General features: G+C 44.8%; 3 protein-coding genes and 1 pseudogene across 5 annotated transcripts; 3 read left to right on the top strand and 1 right to left on the bottom strand.

Annotated features, from left to right (window-relative positions):
• Positions 1 to 1,776: 1,776 nt before the first annotated feature.
• Positions 1,777 to 2,737, top strand: LOC149401258 (uncharacterized). The gene is made up of 2 exons (XM_089610639.1): positions 1,777 to 1,988; positions 2,344 to 2,737. The coding sequence occupies exons 1-2, from the start codon at positions 1,777 to 1,779 to the stop codon at positions 2,735 to 2,737; spliced, it is 606 nt and encodes a 201-aa protein (XP_089466765.1).
• A 638-nt stretch (positions 2,738 to 3,375) lies between these two features.
• LOC149401259 (uncharacterized) lies at positions 3,376 to 6,324 on the top strand. 3 transcript variants are annotated; one of them, XR_016296605.1, is made up of 4 exons: positions 3,376 to 3,779; positions 4,248 to 4,352; positions 4,744 to 4,923; positions 6,062 to 6,324. XR_016296605.1 is itself a non-coding variant. In XM_089612847.1 (2 exons), exons 1-2 carry the CDS (start codon positions 3,436 to 3,438, stop codon positions 4,291 to 4,293), a joined length of 390 nt encoding a protein of 129 aa, XP_089468973.1. In that variant the 5' UTR covers positions 3,376 to 3,435; the 3' UTR covers positions 4,294 to 4,721. The 3 variants fall into 3 exon arrangements, 1 of the variants encoding a protein (XP_089468973.1); XR_016296604.1 differs by lacking the exon at positions 6,062 to 6,324 and having other exon boundaries at positions 4,744 to 6,044; XM_089612847.1 differs by lacking the exons at positions 4,744 to 4,923; positions 6,062 to 6,324 and having other exon boundaries at positions 4,248 to 4,721.
• An 8,092-nt stretch (positions 6,325 to 14,416) lies between these two features.
• LOC149401260 (L-type lectin-domain containing receptor kinase IX.1 pseudogene) lies at positions 14,417 to 16,645 on the bottom strand (annotated as a pseudogene).
• A 3,329-nt stretch (positions 16,646 to 19,974) lies between these two features.
• LOC149401261 (uncharacterized) lies at positions 19,975 to 20,442 on the top strand. The gene has a single exon (XM_089610640.1). It carries the CDS (start codon positions 19,975 to 19,977, stop codon positions 20,440 to 20,442), a length of 468 nt encoding a protein of 155 aa, XP_089466766.1.
• Positions 20,443 to 21,640: the final 1,198 nt, after the last annotated feature.

Consider the following 21,640-nt stretch of genomic DNA (forward strand, 5'->3'; position numbering starts at 1 on the left):
TTTGAGTTGATCAGTCGCGGTTCGTGGGCGAGCTGTCGCTCGCGGGTCGTGACAGATTTTGTGGTATCAGAGCCCCAGGTTTAGCCGTTTCTGTAGACTTGGGATACGTGTTCTCGGTATAGGTCGCGAGTATGCCATGTGTTAGTGTTGTGTTTAGAGTCGACCTGTCTAGAGATAGGTTCGACATGACGCATGATGAGTTGCTAGGAGATAGATCTCTCCTCCCCGATGAGATTCGTCTGTACCGCGATGCGATCACGTGAATTTCTTCGACCGCAAGTACGTTCAGTGTCGTGGGAGACACCATGACTTAGGGGCCGGTGGACCGGTCTGTCTTGTGAGTAGATGAGTGTTATCTCGACGCTTCACTGCTCTCGTACGGGTATCGCGATGACCCCTCCTTATTGGCCAACGTTGAGTCAAGGGACTCGTTTCACCGCTGACGGCATTATCAGCCGAGATTGTGAAATGTTCCAGAAGGTGATACTACACACGTTCGGGGCCAGGAGAGAGGGACGAGTGGGAGGAGAAAGCTTACGGATTCTACCAGCTCGGGATTGAATCGGTTGTCAGATATGGAGACCGACTTGTTCAATAATTGTGGACCGGTGTCTGACGTGCTCGAGGATAGACTCCAGCAAGGTATCGAGTATTGGGAGCTGTGTGTAGAGCTCCAATATCTGACGCTGGAATCTGATTGTCCCTCGTTCGCTGTCTTGCGAATGCAGACTGAGTTCCTCGTCGTGACGTGATGTGGTATATGAGTACCTTACCCCCGATGATTGCTTTTCCGGTGGTCGTTCCGCATGATGACGAGAAGCTTGATTGTGACGAGGGAGATTCCGAGAAGGATCCCGCAGAGCCTTCGAACGACCCAGCTGCGTAGACGTTTGCTTGTCAATCACGAGAGTGGTTGCTTTGTGTGTGTAACGAGAGAACTAGCATTTTGTGCTTAAGTCTCGTTTGACTAGCTCTTGAGAGGCTAGTCCAGGTTGGTTATGCATTCTCGATGATGTGACTTGGATTTTAACCATGCCCTATTCCATGTGTAGAATTGAGCAGACATGGGGCCTAGACAAGACCCGTCCAATGCCGAGAATGTTACAGCGGTGAATCTCACTGAGATCAGACGCGCGCTGGTGAGACAAGCTGTCAACGCGGCCCAGAGATGAGATGAGTCGGAGGTTCGCGCAGTAGCTAGATGAGCAGAACCACACGATCGTAGAACTCTTAACGAGGCTGAACGCGCCGCCTCAACAGCACCTAGCACCTCCAGTTCTAGGAGAACGACAAGAAAATCCACTGCAAGTGCCTATGGACCCTCCTGAGGAGTTCAACTTCCAGATTCTTGATGTCGTTCCTCCTATGAGCGGGCCGGTATACGAGAGGTTCCGTGAGAAGAGGCCTCCAACGTTTGACGGCCATGTTAATCCAGCTGCAGTTGAGAACTGGGTCAAGAAGATGCATCAGATCTTCAACTACATGCAGCTATCTGTTACCAAGAGAGTGGCTTGCGCTGTGAATGAACTGGAGGATGAGGCTAGGGGCTAGTGGGAAGTGATGACGTCATCTGAGGATGTCCACTCGATGACGTAGGCCCATTTCCTCAATCTGTTCCATGGGAAGTACCTGAGTGAAGCTAACTTGTCGGACAAGTTCGTTATCGTGTTTATTGACAACATCCTGGTTTACTCGAAAATCAAGGCAGAACACCAGAAACCAGCAGGAATGCTGCAACCACTTGAGATTTCACAGTGGAAGTGAGAGCATATAACGATGGATTTCGTGTCAGATCTGCCAAAAAACACAGCTGGTCACGACTCAATCTGGATCATTGTCGACAGATTGACCATATCAGCTCATTTCCTGCCCATCAAAACCACTCACACCGTGGATAAGCTCGCTGAACTCTACATAAAAGAGATTGTACATCTTCATGGGGTTTCTAGCTCGATTGTTTCTGACCGTGATGCTCACTTCACATCAAGGTTCTAGAAGGGATTACAAAACCTGGGGACTCGCCTGAAGTTTAGTACTGCTTTTCACCCACAAACCGATGGTCAAAGCGAACGAACGATCCAAGTGTTGGAAGACATGCTCCGAGCTTGTGTTTTAGACTTCCAAGGCTCATGAAGTCATTACCTTCCGCTAGTTGAGTTCTCGTACAACAACAACTATCAGGCGACAATTGGTATGGTGCCGTATGAAGCTTTGTACGGGCGGAAGTGTCGCTCTCCAGTTCATTGGGATGAAGCTGGTGAGAGCAAGTTTATTGGATCTGATATGCTTGAACAAACCATAGAAGCGGTTAAGAAGATCCAAGCTCGAATGAAAACCTCCCAGAGTCGTCAGAAAAACTACGCTGGCAGGCGTAGGAGGCCTCTGGAGTTCGAAGCAGGAGAGAAAGTTTTTTCTGAAGATCTCACCCATGCGAGGAGTTATGAGGTTTGGGAAGAAAGGGAAGCTCAGTCCAATATATGTTGGACCTTTTGAGATCCTTGAGCGTGTAGGCAAGACAGCTTATCGTTTGACGTTATCGCCATCTATGTCCAACCTCCATGATGTATTCCACGTGTTCATGCTACGAAAGTACGTGTCTGACCCTTCGCATATTCTGCAAGAGCAAGAGGTTGAGATCTGTGCTGAAATCAGATATGAAGAGCCAGCCGTCGCAATCCTAGATCGTAAGGAGAAAGTCTTAAGGACTAAGACTATACCTCTGGTCAAGGTACTTTGAAAGAGTCACTCCGCGGAAGAAGCTACTTGGGAACTTGAGAGCGAAATGCAAAAGAAATACCCTGCCTTGTTCTAAGTTTCGAGGACGAAACTCTTCTAAGGGGGTAGGGATTGTAATGTATAAACTTTTGTAAACGCTCGACTTGTGAATTTGAATAAAATGGACGAGTTTTATTTCAAATTCTTGTTGCATATGAGACGTCCTTATATTTTAAATATCTTGAAAAATGATAATATTTAAGGTCGATGAAATTTCGGAATGAGAATATTCGAGTGAACTCGATATTGTTTCCGAATAAAACTATTCGGAATAGACTCGGAGATTTAAAAATCTCGAGAGTAAAAATAAATTCCGAGATCCCTTAAATATATTCAGGATAACGGGAAATAATAATAATTTTCTCGGTTATTTTTCAAGATTATTTTTAATTAAGGAGATAATTGTGAGATTTTATTTTAAAAGGACTTATGTGCAACAAATGAAGGACGAAATGTTAAAGAAAGTTGGAAAAATGGAGGGTTTGGCAATTAATCTGGTCATGCCACATGTCCACACGTGGGACCCGAGTATTATTCCACGTAGCTTCCTCTCTCTTCTTCTTCTTCTTATCATGTCCATCTCATGCTTCCTTCATCTCCATCGCGACCTGCAAAGAAAACACGAACAAAAGGAAAAAAAAAAAAAAAAAACAAACCCAGATGAAAGATCTCCATCGTCTTCTTCAACCTTCTTGCTCTTCCTTGCGCGTCTTCAATCGAGAACCCTTCTGCGTGCGTCGACCGAGTGAAGAAAACACCGTCGCCGCGAGCTCGCCGAGAACGTCGTCGCCGAGGAGGACCAACGTCGGGGAAGGGAAAGCTGTGAGGGAAAGCTGTGAATCTCGCTATTTGGACGAGCCTCGTCCTCGCGTGATCACCAAGCTCCAGCGGTGGACGCGTGCTCCGACCGAGACGAGCCACCACTGCCGCGAGCTCGCCGTGACGCCGGCTGAGAGGAAATCGCCGGAGAAGGAGTGTGTGAGCTCCGGGAACCACGAAACAAGGTGAGATTTCTCACTTGGTTTTGAAATCTGAAACCTAGGGTTTATGATTTCAGATTTGGGAGTTTTTGGTTTGTGATGGATTTGTGAAATTGAAGTGAGTTTGATAACCGAATAGTATGGATTTGTGCTCGGATTTATGGTTATTTGAAATTGTTTTGAGGCCGTGATGAGTTGTTTGTGAATTTTGGATACTTGAGATTTGTTTGTTTTGTGGCCAGTGTTGTCTTGGCCGAGGGCTGTTTGTGGCCGTGAGTTTGGTCTCGGTTATGTGTTTTGGTTCACTAGTTATGTTGCTAAACTCTAAGCCTCGGGAACGATTTACATTGAGCTTGTTGTGTATTTGTTGATGAGTCGGGAATATTTTGTGACAAATTGAGATTCGTGCTAGTTGTTCGTTTTCGGATTCTAGGTTTGAGTTGGGAGTTGGACTTTAGGAATTGACTCGATGTTTATTTCTGAATTTCACAGCTCAGTCACAGATCGGATAGAATCGAGCGAGATCGGCGGAAACTGAGCGCGTCGAAGCCCAAGAGTAATGAATTCATAAAGAGATTTTAGAGCTCGATCTCACTCGTGAGTCGTTTATCGCTTTATAGCGTTAGACTCGAGTTTTAATTTTTGGATTTGAGATTGTATTCAGGGATTATTAATTATTTATTTAAGAATGTTCGAGAATTTACATTCTGGTTAATTAATTCAGAATTCTCGGTTTGTATGATTTTTCGGATTATTCATTTAATTTATTTAAGACTCGTCAAATAATGATTTGGATTTTATTTCGTACTCGTTCTCTGGTACGAACTCGCACGAGTCTTGAATAAGTTTAAATTCCGAAAAGCTGAGAAATAAGTGAATTAAATTCTCGAACCCCTGAACCGACTCGCAGTGAATCCCGATAACGAACCTTAAGCTCGTCAGCTTCTCCCGAATCATTGACTAATGAGATTTCAACTTCATGTTTTAGTTTCTCGACGCTTCAGGACATGTTAACGCTTCAGTATGTGTAGAGTCTCGGGAAGCATGAAAAGCATGGAAACTCCGGATGTTAGTTCTTTCGACGTTTCGACAAGAGTCAAGTGCCTCGAAGAACGTGTGAAGCAAGACATATTCGGGAATCGTCGAGCTTTCTGTCAAATAATTCCGGGTAAGTGAGGAGACCTAAGTCAACTACTTACCAAGGGAATAACCTTGTTTGTTTGTGCATTTGTTTGCTAGTAAACAAGAGTAGGTGAAAGCCCTAAAATGAATGAACTTAAAAGTTAAGGCTTCGGCCACTCTTGCTTGAAAACTTAGTTCGGGTACGCCCGTTAGGTTCAAACGCTAACTTGAACCGGCCACGTTTGCTCTGTGTATAGTTAGACTCTCTTCTAACTCTAGGAAGTAGGTTAGAATCGAGAGGACGGAAGAGCGATAGACTCTCGAATTCAATCGGGAGTAGAGAGTTCGAAAGTCACATTTCGAGCTTTCAGCTTAAAACACTTAACGAGCTTCAAAGGGAAACAATAAGTTCTTTCGGGGTTTATCCCGTTACGCTCTTCCGTATATAAGTTTAACGTGTACGCTGCTAGCCGCAGAGTACCCAAACTTTAATTAAACTCGTGTCGGTGGTACCCACAAGTCAACGACTTGTATTTGTGGCAGACCTAGGTGGTCTGTATGGCGCTGAGTACTCAAAACTGGGGAGAACCCAACGGTAACGGGCAGTCGCCACGAGCGAACCCGATGGTAAAGGGCAGTCGCCTCGAGCGAACCCAACGGTAACGGGTAGTCGCCACGAGCGAACCCGATGGTAAAGGGCAGTCGCCTCGAGCGAACCCAACGATAACGGGCAGTCGCCACGAGCGAACCCGATGGTAATGGGCAGTCGCCTAGAGTGAACCCATTCAGCAATGAGCAGTCGCCTCGAGTGAACTCATTGTCGTGCCAAGGGGGCACACATGCGCCGACGTCAGATGAAGATGGTACCACTAGTGGATCCCAGACAATCTTAAAACACCCAAGCCGCCGTAAGACTGCTGCTCGAGGTCTGAGGCTGGCTTATTGTCGTTGTGGAGATCGTAGCAGAAGAGGATGTACGATCTTGCAGAACGACAAGTGAATAGATAGAGTGTGATATCACGCGTCAGTCATGCTCTAATGTTATGTTCTAGCTACATCTAGCAATCATTCTGCTTCTTGTATGCTTGTTTGCACGTCACATGGCATTAGTCGTTTTACTTTATAGATAGACTCCCACTTACTGAGTCAATCGACTCATAGTTTTATGACCCTTGGTAATGTAGATAAGGGAAAAGCTGGTAAGCGGGAAACGAGATTGAAGACCGAGATCGAGCGCGTATTGCCTTGACCTATGGGCTATGGGGTTTCTTAATCGGGGTTAGTATCTTCTGATAAAACGTTCCAAAACATATTTGTATAGGAGTCGCTATAAGACTCTAAGTTATAAAAGCGAAAAATTTCCCCGAATTTTCGCAAACTATTTTATTATATTATGAGTTATGTATAGATTTGAGTTGATCAGTCGCGGTTCGTGGGCGAGCTGTCGCTCGCGGGTCGTGACACGCGCTGCCGCTCGTTCCGCCGCTTCCGTAAGGACGGTCTCGCAAGTAATCCATAGAACCAGGCGTAGAACCCGGCGTAGAACCTGGCGTCTGCTGATCCGTCCCACCTGGTTGCGATGCAGGCGGAGGTTGAGGAGTCGTGGGAGGTTGGTTGTGCTGCTGGCTGAGGAAGGCGATCTGTTGCCGCATCACTTGCAGCTCGGCTTGTTGGGCATCCATCTGAGCTCGCATCTCGGCAACCAATGGATCGGTCTGAGATGACGAACTTGACGAGCCTCCATCTAGCGTTTGGGCAACACCCAACGATGACCTTGGGATCGAAGGCCCTAAACCGACTTCCCAGTCTCTGCGCACTCCCAAAACATCGCGCATCGCGTACATCTCCGCATCTTCTTGGGAGATCACGACGTTTTGCTCCTCCGCTTGCCGCAAAATATCTATCGTCTGGGCGGTGACTTGATCCTTCAAAATAAAACCACAAAAAACTTATCAGATAAGAAGAAATAAAGTAATTAAATATAGTAAATAAAAAAAATTAACTTACGTATTGCGTCTTCGCGAAGTCCGTCGTCCACGATCCCTTAGCGTCCTGGTGTTTTTCTAACCATATCGCTAAAGCCGAGCCTATACTCCCATCTTCTCTTCGCTGTAATTTTTCAACATTAAAATATGAATCACATTTATATTGCATATTAATATTAGGAGACTTACGTTCCTCGAGCGATGACCAAAAAAACTAAGCGACCCTTGTCTCGCCTTCGTCTTCTTCATCTTCGAATTTTCCCGGTTGCGGAGAGATTTCGCCTGCAAGACATAAATTCGTTAAGTTTAATTTTAAGAAATTCGAATAACCATCGGAAGTTCAACTCATACCTTATGCTCCGGCGAGTCGAACGTCTCTATTGCTTTCAACCAGGCTTCCTGGTTATAGCCTTCGGGAGTTTCGTTTTTAGCGAGATCCTTACTCCCGCAAAATGTCTTGAAGAAGAGCTGCGACAACCTCGACTTCTGGCCACGGCGCATCCTCTTCGCTTCGCGAATGATAGCCATATCAATCTCGTTGCGAATAGGATCTGCAGGCACAAGCTCGCCACTCTCGGGATGTTCATAAACGAAGTGATACTCGTTATGAATCGAGTTCATAAGAGCCGCCACACTCTGCCCAGGCACATGGTTCCAGTCTGGGAGGTCGACTGGAATGGTACTCTTGATCAGGTTTCCTAATCGGTTTTGGAACGTCCCGATCAACGGATTTTGCTCCCTGACGTCTTGGTAGAACGCCTGCGCATTATGATCGTAGCGAACTGTGTTCGCTCCAGGGGTCCCAACACGAGCTCTCGCAGAAACGACGCCAGTCGTTGGTCCCCGCTTCTTCCTCGGCATCTGCGGGGGGTCACACTCTCCTCCTGATGGGTCCTGACCTGAAGTAGACATCCTGCAAAATGAATTGTAGTTAGTATTTTTAATTACTATGTAATTACTATTCGACGACTACGGTTATTACATGGTGTTAGTCATTCATCGTTGTCACTCGATGTAATGTTAGTATCGACATCAACATCGTCTCCCTCAAAAACGGCAAGCGCCTCATCTTCTTCATCCACCTCTTCATCATCTTCAACGACATTAACAAGCTCGGTCGTAGCAGTTTCGTGTCGATGATTAAGACGGTCGATATTTGACAATTCTATTGTCAATGGAATCGATGCTGAAGTGGTCGGATCAACTTCAGGAATGTCCCATATCCCTCGTTGATTCCCATTCCTGAACGGTCGATAACAACTTCAGCAAATGAATCCTTTCAGTTTACCTTTTTCGTAAACCAAATTTTGAATTCTTTTCTGTGCATTGCTTCGAGATCAGAATCTGCAGTTCCCGCTTCAGAGTTATTTTGTATAAGTTCCAAATGCTCACTGTTAACATTACGTAATTAGATGTAAATCAATGAGCTAGATTATGTACATATTTAAATGAAAGATTCTCTTACATCAAATACAGATCGATTTCTGGACAATTGGTAAAAATGTACCACTCCGCCTTCTCTTTTTGGTCGTCGTCTAAAACTATCGGCTTCATCATCCCGTAAGGCACACAGTTTTCAGATAAAAAAACACTAAGTTCCCGCACTTGAACTTCATCGACAGTTTTCTTATCTTCGAGATACCTTGCAACAAATGTCAATGCCTCTTCTACAACGTACGCTTCCGCAATGGAGCCTTTGGGTCTAGCTCTATTTCTGACAAATTGTTTTAACGTTCCAAGGTATCTCTCAATTGGGTACATCCATCGCATATGCACCGGACCACCACACAATGCTTCATCTGGTAGATGAATTGTCACGTGAACCATGATCGTGAAAAAAGCTGGCGGAAATATCATCTCAAGCTTACACAATATCTCAATGATTGAATCTTGCGCTTTTTCGAGATCGTCCACTCTCAGGGTTCTAGAACTGATCAACTTGAAAAAGTTGCAGAGCTCTGAGATCGTCTCTTGTATCGGTTTTGGCACAAAAGGGCGAATACCATCAGCCAACAGCCTCTGCATGATCACGTGACAATCGTGCGGCTTCAAACCTGTGAGCTTCCCGTCAGCAGTTACATTTTTCTTCAAATTTCCAGCGAGCCCGTCTGGGAATTTAACAGATTGGAGGAACTCGATAAACCGGTGTCTCTGCTCAAGCGTTAACGTGTACGCTGCTGGCGGTTTGTACCACCCATTCCTTTGTTGTCTCAAGTGCAGAGAAGACTTGATTTTCAAGTCCATCAAGTCAAATCTCGACTTCTCCGTATCGTAGTTCTTCTTTTCCAAGCTGAGCATCGTCCCGAGAAGATTCTCGCACACGTTCTTCTCTATATGCATGACGTCCATGTTTTGCTTCAACTCCAATTCTGACCAGTAAGACAACTTATAAAAGATGCTCTTTTTGGTCCAATTCAATTCGCACTCAGCACGTTTTCGTTTACCGATATTCTTGCCGGTTATCGTGGAAGACACACTAGTCAACTGATCGAGTATGTCTTGCACAGTCAACTTGACAGGTTTCAGGCGTTTCTCGTGACGATTTACGTAGTGATCAGTGCTTTTCCTCAATCGGTGAGGCGTAGGCAAGAATCGGCGATGGTCATAGTAGACAATCCTGTTTCTAATTTTCATAGATGGCGTCTCAATGTTGCACGTGGGGCAAGCAAGATACCCTTGGCTACTCCATCCCGACAAATACGATCGAGCCGGAAAGTCGTTTATCGTCCATAGAAGCGCGGCACGCAACCGAAACACTTCATCGTTCGCCCCGTCTCGCACTTGGAATCCATTATCCCACAATTCTTTCAGCTCTTCAACTAGTGGTTCTAAAAACACGTCCATGTCTTTTCCAGGTGAGCTCGGTCCAGGTATCAAAAGCGTTAGCATCAAGTACTCTTTTTTCATGCACAACCAAGGTGGCAAGTTGTACGCAGTTAGTACCACGGGCCACATACTATACGCTAGACTCATTTCCCCAAACGGGTTGAACCCATCAGAAGCTAGTCCCAGACGTACGTTACGAGGCTCTGCAGCGAAATTTGGGTATCTCTCGTCTAGATTCTTCCATGTCGAACCATCTGCAGGATGTCGCAAAACGCCTTCTTCTTTGACGCGATCTTGTTCATGCCACTGCATCTCAAGCGACGTGTGTCGAGAAGCGTACAATCGCTTCAATCGATCTTTCAAGGGAAAGTATCGTAATATCTTTTGTGATACATTCTTCCCGGTTGGCTTCCATCTGCTCTCATTGCAAATTGGGCACACTTCATCTTTCTCGAGATCTTTTTGAAATAACACACAATTGTTGATGCACGCGTCGATCATATCGTATCCCATACCGAAACGCTTCAGCTTTGCCTTTTCCTCGTAGTGTTTTTCCGGAATTCGATTACCAATTGGTTGAGACTTCCTCAAGAGCTGCAACAATTCTGTAAACGACTTGTTCGTCCAATGGTTCGTGACTTTGATGTGCATCAACGAAACCAAGAACGACAAAGACGAAAACTCTTTGCACCCAGGGTACAATTCTGCTTCCAACTCAGCGAACAAATCTTCCACTTGCTCATCTGCACGCACTTCACTCGGAGTCGGATCCGTAAAATCGTCGAAGTCCTCGTGATCCATTATATCATGGAGAGCATCGTGCAATCCACCGACTCCTCTTTGGTTAGTCTCGCTGGCATCTTCTACCATTCGACGTTCGCCGTGATGATACCATTCGGTGTATCCCGGAGTAAACCCCTTGTTCAAAAGGTGATTCTTTACGACCCCGATGTCCAGACATCTCACGTTATTGCAAGACTTACAAGGACAACGATAATGACCGTTTTCGTTCGGGAGTCTGCTTGCAACGCGGATAAACTCGTTAACCCCTGTTTTATATTGCAAACTCAACCGATTGTTCTCGGTAATCCAGTCCCTACTTGGATTTGACATTCTTCTGAATGAGACGGGAAATTGGGAGATAAAACTGAATCGTTAGAATTCATTTTGTAAGAGTGAATTATTGACATTGAGAGGTAAAACTGAGAGTGAATATTTGAAATTTAAAGTGAATTGTTAGGAAATTGAGAGTGATGAATTGTTAGGAAATTGAGAGTGACTCGTTAACATTTGAAAGATTCGAGAGCAAATTAGTGAGTGAAAGAGAAATTGTGAAAAATATGTATTAATTTGAAAAAATGGTTAGAATTCGTTATATTACAAAGAGTTATTATTCTACCGAAAATTCGGCAGAGTTTCCCCTAAAATATTGACTAACCAAAATCTGCAATTAAAAAAAAACACATATATAACCAACCAGGTCTATCCTATTAACATACTAAATACTAAATCGAGCCTCTGTGGCTCGGTCGCAATAAATTTTCAATAAGTTTAAATTAAATTTAACATGTTACTAATTCAACAAATTGCAATCAAATTACACTAAACATGTTACATTAAATTACACTAAACCTGTTACTAATTAATTTAATATGTTAATTTTAACTTAATTAATCTAATCTAACATATTACATATTATTAAAAGTAATCAACTTAATTAATCTAATCTAACATATTACATATTATTAAAAGTAATCAACTTAATTAATCTAATCTAACATAGTAATCAACTTAATCGATCTAATCTAAAATATTAGATATTATTAAAATAACTAACCTTTTCCGAGGCGACGAAGAGGCAACGAGCTACGGCGGGGGGCTGCAAGTGACCAAGCTGCGGATCGACTTTCTTGAACCCCTGCGAAAATGAATTCAAAGCCAAAAAAAAAACAAATTCTTAAGAAATGTCTGGTCAGAGGAAATGAGTTGTTATAGTATTTCATATTCCCTCTTTTTGTCTCAAGAGTCTAAAAAATTGACTAGGATCAATTCAACGAAGCATATTTTATCAAACATTAATGCGATTCGATGTAGTCTTAGCTAAGATAATTTGCTCAGTTTATAACAGAAAGTATTCAATTTCAAACAAACAGGTCTTCGGTAAAAACCATTGTAAGTGTAACAATGTCTCAGATTCAGAAAATATCACAAATCCAAAAAAAAAAAGAGGAATTGAAAGCAATAATCTGTATATAGATACACGAATATAGAGTGAAATAACAATGTTCTGATCTGTTGAAGAGGAAATGAATTAAAAATTGACGAAGGTTCAATAATCAATTCAATACAGAATTTGCTTCCTATTAAAAATCATATACAAACCCTTAACAATGTCTGATAAACTCACTTTAAAGAAAAGCATTTAGGCAAACAACAATCGATACAAACAAATTGTAGATAGATTTACAGACGTAGTGTGAAATTGAAAGGCTTACGTAAGTGTTGAGTTGGCGAATGAAGCTGGAGATATCAAGACAAGATTGGAGGGCGGTAGAGCAGCGGAGCAGCGGGGCTGGACGCGTGGCGGGGCTGGTCACGGCGCCGGAGTGGGGGTCACGCGTGGCGGGCCTGGACCGTGGCGGGGCTGGTCACGGCGCCGAAGTGGGGGTCGCGGGCAGCGGGACGGGGCGGGAAGGCGGCGGGGCAGTGGAGCGGCGGGCTGGTCACGGCCATATGGAGAGAGAGAGCTCATTGAGATTGAGAGAGAGATGGGGGGAGAGAGAGAGAGAGAGACGTACCTTGGAGGAGGACGGCGGGGCTGGACGCGGGGCTGATCGCGCGACGCGGGGCTGGACGCGGGGCTGGTCACGGCGTCGGGGAATGGGGGTCACGCGTGGCGGGGCTGGACGCGGGGCTGGTCGCGCGTGGCGGGGCTGGACGCGGGGCTGGTCGCGCCGGGGACGAGCGTCGGGGATGAGAGTTAGAGAGAGAGAGGTGGTTTGGGCGAGGAAGAAGACGCTCGGGTATATAAATACCCTAAAACTATTAGGTGCGACAGTGTCGCACCTAATAGTCATCAGTGTCGCACCCAATGTGAAATTCCAGAACCAAAAATATTCGGGGGGAATTTCTGACCGTTTGAAATTTTCAAACCCATTAGGTGCGACACTTGTCGCACCTAATACTATTGGGTGCGACACTCGTCGCACCTAATGGTATTAGGTGCGACATTATCATATCTGGTGCGACAAAGTCGCACTGGATAGCACTAATCACCAGCGAAATTTTTAGTCGCTTGGAAGGGTATTAGGTGCGACATGTCGCACCTAATATGTGCTTAGGTGCGACATTTAGGTGCGACATGTCGCACCTAATACCCTTCCGCACCAGAAATGTGAATTTGTAGTAGTGTGTGAGGATATATTGGTATTTTTAACTATGTAAATAAATTCGCCTGGCTATTAACACAAAATTAACCAAATGTTGGCTAAATCCAAAACTGTATATTTTTAGGAGGCTATTTAGCTATATATAATGGAGAGTGAGGGTTTTTCAATGAAGTAACATTATCAACAAACAAAGCAAAACAATTACAAAGAATGCGTGACATGTGAGAATATCACCAGGCACAGGGAGGGTCACACCAAAGGTCGATAGAGGATCCGGATCCTCTGGTTATTCGCAAAAATGAAAATGTTATAGTTGTGTTAGTACAATGAATTTATAGTTTATAAAACACAATACTTGTTAGAATCGGAGGTGAATTAGGGAAAAAATATATATATTTTTGGAAACTCTTATTAATGTTGGCTATTATTTTATATAAGTTGATAGTTTGGCATTAATTTTAACTTGCCCCTTATAGATAGGCTAATTACTAACAAATCTCAATTTTAAATGATCATAATTTTAATATTATCTCAATAATAATAATAAAAATGTTGAGTCTCAATATCGGAGAAGACAAAATTAAAGTCTGACTTTAATGTCATGACTATACGAAAAGGTATGAACCACAGGGTAGATAGGCCAATGCCATCGCCCACTTGAAATATAGTACCTGTATTTAAAATCTTTACTTCTCTGTTATATTGTTCAATACGTTTACGGATAATATTACTAATTTCATCGGCTCGAACGGTTACCATAAATATTTCTTAATTATTTTTTCATTGTTTGAAAAAAAATAATAATAATGCCTTCAGTAGAAAGAAGGAGAAAGGAAGAAGGCTTAGGCTATTTTGATGGGAAATTACAAAAATAATGTTCTTTTAAATATAATATTTTAAAAAATAGCAGTTATTTTAAAAATAATAATTTTTTTCAAATGGTAAATAATTATTTTCTTTATAAATGAAATTGTAAACACTAAATAAAGTTAAATAGAAAATAAGACCGTAAACATGAAGAAAATTAAAAAAAAAAAAAAAATAACTCTTAATAATTTGAAAGTGGTTATTTTTGCAAGAAAAGCTTTGAATACAGTATTCTTGAGATAAAGTTGTATAAAACAGCCATCACATGCAATTACAATTTCTTAATAGGTTGTCTTAATGGGTCGGGTTTTGAGCCTCTAGGGACCTGAGCGTTCCGCTGTTTGAAGATCCTCGAATCATACACAACATGAACTAATTATACTTCATTATTAATTACTTTCATAACACAAACAAAAGTTCAAAAGACTCTCTTAAAAACTAAAGAAGAAACAAAGAAACACATTGAAACACAGGGTATATAACAAACGATCGAAATACACGGGAAAAAAAAAATCAACAATCAGTTTTCAACAAAGGTTTAGTAGAAGCGCCTTTCACACCGGAGTTGGAAGAGGAAATCGAACTCCCTGCATGAGCTGATGAATTATAAGAGTCAAGAATTGTACTGAATGAAGATGACACACAATACATCGGCCTTGGAAACTCTCTTGGAAGATTATCCGGCAACGGCGATTCAAATGTGAGCACGCTCATCACTTGCTTCATTGCCGGTCGGAAACCCGGATCCGGATGGCAACACCACAACCCCACAATCATCAAGCACTCGATCTCTCGTGCCTCAAATTCTGCGCCAAGCCTCTCATCCACAACCTCAAGAAGCTGGCCTTTGCCGTAGAACTCCCACACCCAATTCACCAGCCTCACTCTGCTCTCCTCGCTCGGGTTCGGGACCACCGTTCTCCTTCCGCAGCAAATCTCCAAAGCCACCACGCCAAAGCTGTACACATCGGACTCTTTGCTGGACTTTCCAGTCTCGTGGCACTCGGGAGCAATATAGCCCATCGTGCCCGCGAGAGCCACCGTGTACAAGCTGTACTCGTGGTCCACCAGCCTTGCGAGCCCAAAATCCCCGAGCTTGGCATTAAAGTTGGCATCCAACATGATGTTACTTGACTTGATGTCTCTATGAACCACGCATTGTTCCCATCCCTCGTGGAGGTACAGCAACACCGAGGCTAGACCAGAGGCGATCTTGTGCCTTGTTTCCCAAGGCAACGGAGTTGTGAATTTACCGCCAGGGAAGAGATGCGAATCGAGGCTTCCGTTGGGCAAGTACTCGTACACCAATAGAAACTCACCTTGCTTGTGGCACCACCCAATGAGTTGCACCAAATTCCGGTGCCTCAACCTGCTTATGATTTTCACTTCCGATATGTACTCTTTAGACCCTTGTTTTGAAGCCTTGGAGATTCTCTTCACCGCCACGAGTTGCCTGTCGGGGAACGAGCCCTTGTAGACTCCTCCGAACCCACCTTCCCCGAGCTTCATTTCCTCGGAGAAATCATTGGTCGCGATCCTGAGCTTGTCGTAAGTGAACCTCTTTGGCCCTGCTCCTCTCTCAAACTCTCCATCAATGGCTGGGTCGAATTCGTCCTCTGCTTCCTCAACGTCGCTTACAATTTCATCGCCGCCATTCCTCTTTCTCACACAGGCAAACCAAAAATATATTCCCAGGCCACAAATAGTAGCACCGCCAAAACCCACGCCCAATCCAATAGCTAAACCGGAATTCTCACTCCCTCGATCAGGGTACGTGGTAGCGGTCGGAGGAATCACTTCCAAGCTAGGGCTAGGAGGTCTGAGACCCGTGCTGTTATGAACCAAGTCTAAGGACGAGTTAAACGACCAAGAGACTACCGTGTGTGTTTCCAAAGACGCACCTGTGGAGGCAGTGAAACCAACTCTAACCCGCTCAGGCAAATAATCTCTTAAATCCAGTTGATGCGAAACGAGACGGTACTTCTCGCTGAAAACAGGATTCCGATCGTAAGTCATGAAGACGGTGAGGTTAGGAGAAGCGGAGTCGTATGTCACCCACGAACACGCCGTCCGACCGTCCGTCATGCTTCCGTCCGTCCACCGCGCGGTGACCGCCGAGTGCACCGATCTGACATCCACTCCGACGTGCTGAAACTGCGGGTCGAACGGCGGGTTTGGGAAAGTGTCGAACTCGACGGCCACAAAGGAGGCGTTGCCAGTCGCGCTGGCATTAGCCGCCGTGACGTTCTCGTTGACGAGGCCGAGGTCCCTTCCAGACGAGTTGTTGGCCATCGACGAGTCGAACGGAGCGAGGAAGAAAGCCATCCCGTCGCCGGTGTTGGTGTCGTTGTGGACGTTCCTTATGACGAAGGAGAACCGGGTCGTGAAGTCCGCGAGCCGCCTCGTCAGCGGGTCCCATAGCTTGATAGGGCCATAGTACGAGGCTCGGCCATAACTGGCTCCAATGTTGCCGTCAACTTGGTTCTTCGTGAGTTCAAGGCCCACAAGGGAATGATACACGTCTTTCTCTCTCTCTATCTTCGCCGTCGGTGTCACCAGTTCCTGGAATTCAAAGCTGAAGGAGGCACTGCTTTGCTTGGCAAGCAATTGTAGCGACCACACCAAGATTAAACCCATCATCGTTAATTAATCAATTAATTAACCTCTCTTATTACTTTAAGTCTGGAACGCTGGTATCATTTGTTATGCTTTTGGGATTCCGGTCGAATAGTTCTTAAAAAAAATAGAAGAAATGAGAGACATTTGTGAGTCTCCGTTGACTAATTACCTTTTCCTTGCCCGTCAAATACTTCAGTTGAGTCAATCAAGAAATAATAGTTTCCGTCGAATAGTTCTTAAAAAAAATAGAAGAAACGAGAGACATTTGTGAGTCTCCGTTGACTAATTACCTTTTCCTTGCCCGTCAAATACTTCAGTTGAGTCAATCAAGAAATAAGTCCCCCAGTTTATTCACGAGTGTCCTTCTTCTTTTCTTAGTAGGGCCGATTTAGACTACGATGTGGTGATCACTCATGTGGCCTCCCATCCTGACTCTGAGCTGGATGGGCCTCCGTCGCTTGCGCGAGATCACAAGGGAAAGAAGAAGATCGGAGAAGACGATGAGGAAGAAGAAGAAGAGGAAAGAAGAGAATGAGATGTCCCTTCTAAGGGAAAATGGGTTTCTCAGCCCGCTCCTAAAAAGGTCATCATTGTGACCCCAAATGGAGCGAAGGTGAAAGGGAATCTCTGCTTGGAGAAGGATGCGCAGGTTGCGGGTTCTGAAGCTCGGAACGGCGATCAGAAAAGGTCGCCGAAGTGTCAACATAGCGGGAGCTGGCAAAAAAAGCCTCATCCTTCGGGAAAGGAAGAGGAAACTCAAGTGACCAAGCCCGGGTCTCCTCCAGTGCTGATCATGTTCGACTACAAGGGTTCCAGGCCCTTGTATGAGGATTCGATGACGACGGCCGCTCTCCTCCGACAGGTCAATAAGCCCGAGATTAGGCTGGCTCCGGTCAAGGAGCTGGTTGAGTTCGAGTAATACTGCCGAGCCTACACCACAATTGCCAAGGTAAGTGATACTAAATTTACTTATCAAAAATTCTGAATGAGTTTGAGAAGTACCTTCTTTTATTTTTATAAGGCGATGGCCAAGCTGAACCTTTTTCACCAGAAGCACGAGCTGAAGCACATGGAAAGGGATGCATTCGTCCAAGAGTGCTGCTCGAGAAAGCTGAGGTCCCTTCGATGCAACTGGCCAAAATGGGGCGAAGATTGAGGAGCTTGAGAACGAAGTCAATGCTCGTTTTGAGAAGGAAGGAGAACTTAAGCTTGAGCTCACGGGGGAGAGGGAGAAAGTCAAGGCGTCGAAGCTTGATTATTATCGAGCATGCAAGGAGAGGGACGTAAACATCATCAACGAGCTCACCGAGATGCAGAGAGAGCATGATCGGCTTACGTCGCTTCATGAAGAGCTTGATCAGGCCTTCGGAGACGAGATGGAGAAGCGGGTTTGTGAAGGAAGAATGGCAACCTCCATGAAGTACCAACCCCTCATCAGCACCATTAAGGCCCATTACGCAGCCAAGGAAATGGTGAAGACGGCCGAGCTCAATGTGACGGAGTGCTGCGCCAACGTCTCCCTTCTCTAGTGGCCGGTGGAAGGGACGTCGACGATCGAGGATGAGCTGAGAGACGCTGAGGTGGATCGAAAGGACCTGGAGACAACCTTCATCGATAGTCTGGGTGCCGTTCCTACGCTCAACCTCTCCGATGTGAACTTTACTCCATATCCGGAGTTAGGTGGATTGGATGTTGAGCAAGCGATTCCCAAGGTCGTAGATGAGTTCAGGTTGAATGTCGATCTCATGGATGAGACCTCTTCTCTTAACGTAAGGACTTCTCCAGTCGGGGCTGAGACTGCTGATAGGTGGGTCAATCACGCGGACGAGTTCTCGAGTATTTTAATAGTTTTAGTATGTTTTTTTTATTAGTTTCAGGTTCAAAGGAGCAATAGAGTGTCTACAGACTTAGAGACAAAACGGTCTAAATAGAGTAAAAAAGCAATAGTAAAAAATCTGCGACTTCGCGCGCCGCAGGAAGACAGACTTCGAGACCGCACGCCGCATGCTTCTTTGCGCGCGCCGCGCATACTGGAAAAAAATTGAGAGAACTCATAGAGTCTTATGCGCGGAGCGCGCGTAAGCTGAAGTCTGCGCCGTGCACCTCCGATTTGCAGGAATAGGAAATTAACGTTTTTATGAAAATTTTGACCCTTGGATTTAATTGTAAGGCTCAGATGACTCCGAAAAAGACACATTCAGAGTAATAAAACACCTTTGTAACCTAAGCAATTCATTCTTCATTCTTCTAGTTTTGTTTTTCTACTTTGCACTTTTTTTTGGAGAACTTTTGTTTGGGAGAAAAGTTGAGTCGAAGATCAGACGAACAAGCAACCGTGAACTCCCGTTTTTAATAGTCTTTCCTTCTTTCCCTTATTCTCTATTATTCTAATTCTCATTAATTAATAGTTTCATTCTTCCCGTTCATGAATTCCCTATTGCTTTTCTTATATATGGTTATGTTTATTCTCGTCTTGATCACTATGCTTATGAATATGAATTCCGTTAGAGGCTAAGTCTTTAGCGGGCTTGCAATATAGCCGGATTGAATTGAGTTAGGGGGTTTCATTAGGGTTAGACTATGCTTTGATTTACTTAATTATTCATGCTTGTTTGAATGTAATCTTAATGAGTTCTTTAGATTGTCCATCTCTAAGATTGTTTTTAGGAGTTTTCGCACTCAAAAGAGAGCGAAATCTCAAGCTCATAATTCATGCTTCGTTTTGTTCTTAGGTTGCTAGACGGCTTAAGCTTAATGTAATTGTGTGAATTCTCGCGTTTATTGCTCGTAGTTGTTTTAATAGGATTAGAGGCCGAGATGATATATAATCCGTCAATTACGTAGGTTGCTGGATCACTCGAGAGAGGCTAGTAATATCATAGGGAGAGTGAGATTAGCGTGAATAGAGTAGTTCAAGTTGTTCGAACCTGAAACCCCCGAGTCTTAGTTTTCTGGTGAAGTCATACCCACATTTTCTCTTAATCAAAATTTCTAGTTTAATTTCCGTTATAGTTTTTATTAGTTTAATTGTAGTCCATTCTTGCACCACCAACTTTAATTCCGTGAAATCAATTTGCTCTAGGTTGTTTAACGTCGCTATAGTAACTAGTCTTCGTGGGATCGATATCCGTTACTTACGTAACACTATTACTTGTTCGATACTTCCGCTTGCGTGCTAGTTATAAAAATATCACAACAAGTTTTTGGCGCTGTTGCCAGGGACATTTTACAATAGCGTCGAAAAATAATCTGCTTTGCCATTTGATTTCGTTACTCGTTTCATAACTTTGCGTGTCATTTTCTCTGTTTTGAAGGTGCATGCGGAGTGAGGGAACATCAAACCTCATTCCACTCAATCTTGAGATCGAAAAATTCTACAAGACAAACACAAACCAATCAAAGGAATGAACAATGAGAGATAGAGCGAACAACGCGGCGATCGAAGAGCTAAAAACCCTATTTCAATATGGGTTACCACCAGCTGACGCCGCGCAATCGGCAATCGCTCTCCCGGCTCTTGTGGTTAATCAGAATTTTGAGATCAAGACCGGCATAATACATATGGTCCAAGGGAATCAATTCTCTGGATCACCTACCGAAGACCCGCAAGACCATCTAATGAACTTCGTCGAGATCGCAAACATGTTCAAGCTCAACAACGTGTCCGATGAAGCCATCCGCCTCCACCTCTTCCCATTCTCTCTACGGGACCGAGCCAAGACGTGGCTCAGGTCACTCCCGCCAGGCTCCATCACCTCATGGGCTGACCTGCGCATCAAATTCATCTCAAAGTTCTTCTCGTTCGAGAGGATGCACAAGAGATGCAACGAGATCCACCCGTTTCCGCAATACGACAAAGAGTCCTTATTTGACGCATGAGGGTGCTTCAAGGAGTTAGAGCGGAGGTGTCCCAATCACGGCATCCAAGGGTGGATGATGGTGCAGATTTTCTATGCCGGGCTCTCGCCATCGTCACACACCTTAGTCAACACAGCCGCTGGAGGGTCGTTCTTTCAGAAGATGGAGGAAGAAGCTCACATCATCCTCGAGGAGCTGACATACAACAACGATCAATGCCCGTCTGAGTGGCGCATCTTGAAGAACATGCCAGTCACTCCCGAGATGGAGCTGATAAAGGCACTGGCGGCACAGGTGGCGGATCTCACAAAGTCAGTCTAGGGACAGAAGGCCTCTGTCCAAGCCGTGTATACCCCTGAGGTATGCTTCTGGTGCAACGGGCAGCACAATAGCGACGAATGCGCTTATGGGGACAACGGCCAACAGACCAACTTCATCAACAACAGGCCGCCCCAAAATAACTACAACCAAGGCCCAAGGAACAACTACGAGAATGAGGGATGGAGAGGTCCCCAAAATAACATGTCAATGCAACTCCTGCCTCAAGCCGTGCCTTGATCGCCACAGAATCAGCCCTGACCACCATCAAACCAAGCCCCTTCATTCCGAGCGTACAAAGGCGAGACCAACCTAGAGGAGCTCATCGCCAACTTGGCCACGTCAAAAACCGCCTTCATAAATTCCACCACAGAATTCATGCACGAAACGAAGACGTCTCTCTCGAACCAAACGGCTCAGATCTGAAATCTCAATGCACAAATGGGGCAACTGTCAACCGCGGTAAACTCGCAACCTCAGGGAACACTACCGAGTAACACGACATCAACCCCAGGTCACAAGTCAACGCCATTATACTCAGAAGCGGACAAGTGATTGACAACTCAAACAAGAAAAAAGAGAAAATAGAGAAAGATGAACCTTCAACATCGGCGAGCTGAGCCATGCCACCTCCGGCGAGTGCCCCAGCTCCAACAAGCCCACCAAAGCTGCCCTTCCCCCAGAGGCAGAAAGAAGGGAAACTTGACCATCAATTCAGGAATTTCCTCGAGGTGTTCAAGCAGCTTCAGATAAACACCCTGTTTGCTGACGCTCTTGAGCAAATGCCGACGTACGCCAAGTTTCCGAAAGACATCCTCTCGAAAAAGAGGAGGATCGAGGACTGTAGCACGATCACCTTCACCGAAGAGTGCTCCGCCATCATTCAGAGGAAGTTTTCGGT

Source organism: Urtica dioica, chromosome 4 (genome assembly GCF_054948205.1).
Source record: "Urtica dioica subsp. dioica isolate 48M chromosome 4, U.dioica_male_clone48M_v1_H2, whole genome shotgun sequence".
Taxonomy (NCBI): domain Eukaryota; kingdom Viridiplantae; phylum Streptophyta; class Magnoliopsida; order Rosales; family Urticaceae; genus Urtica; species Urtica dioica.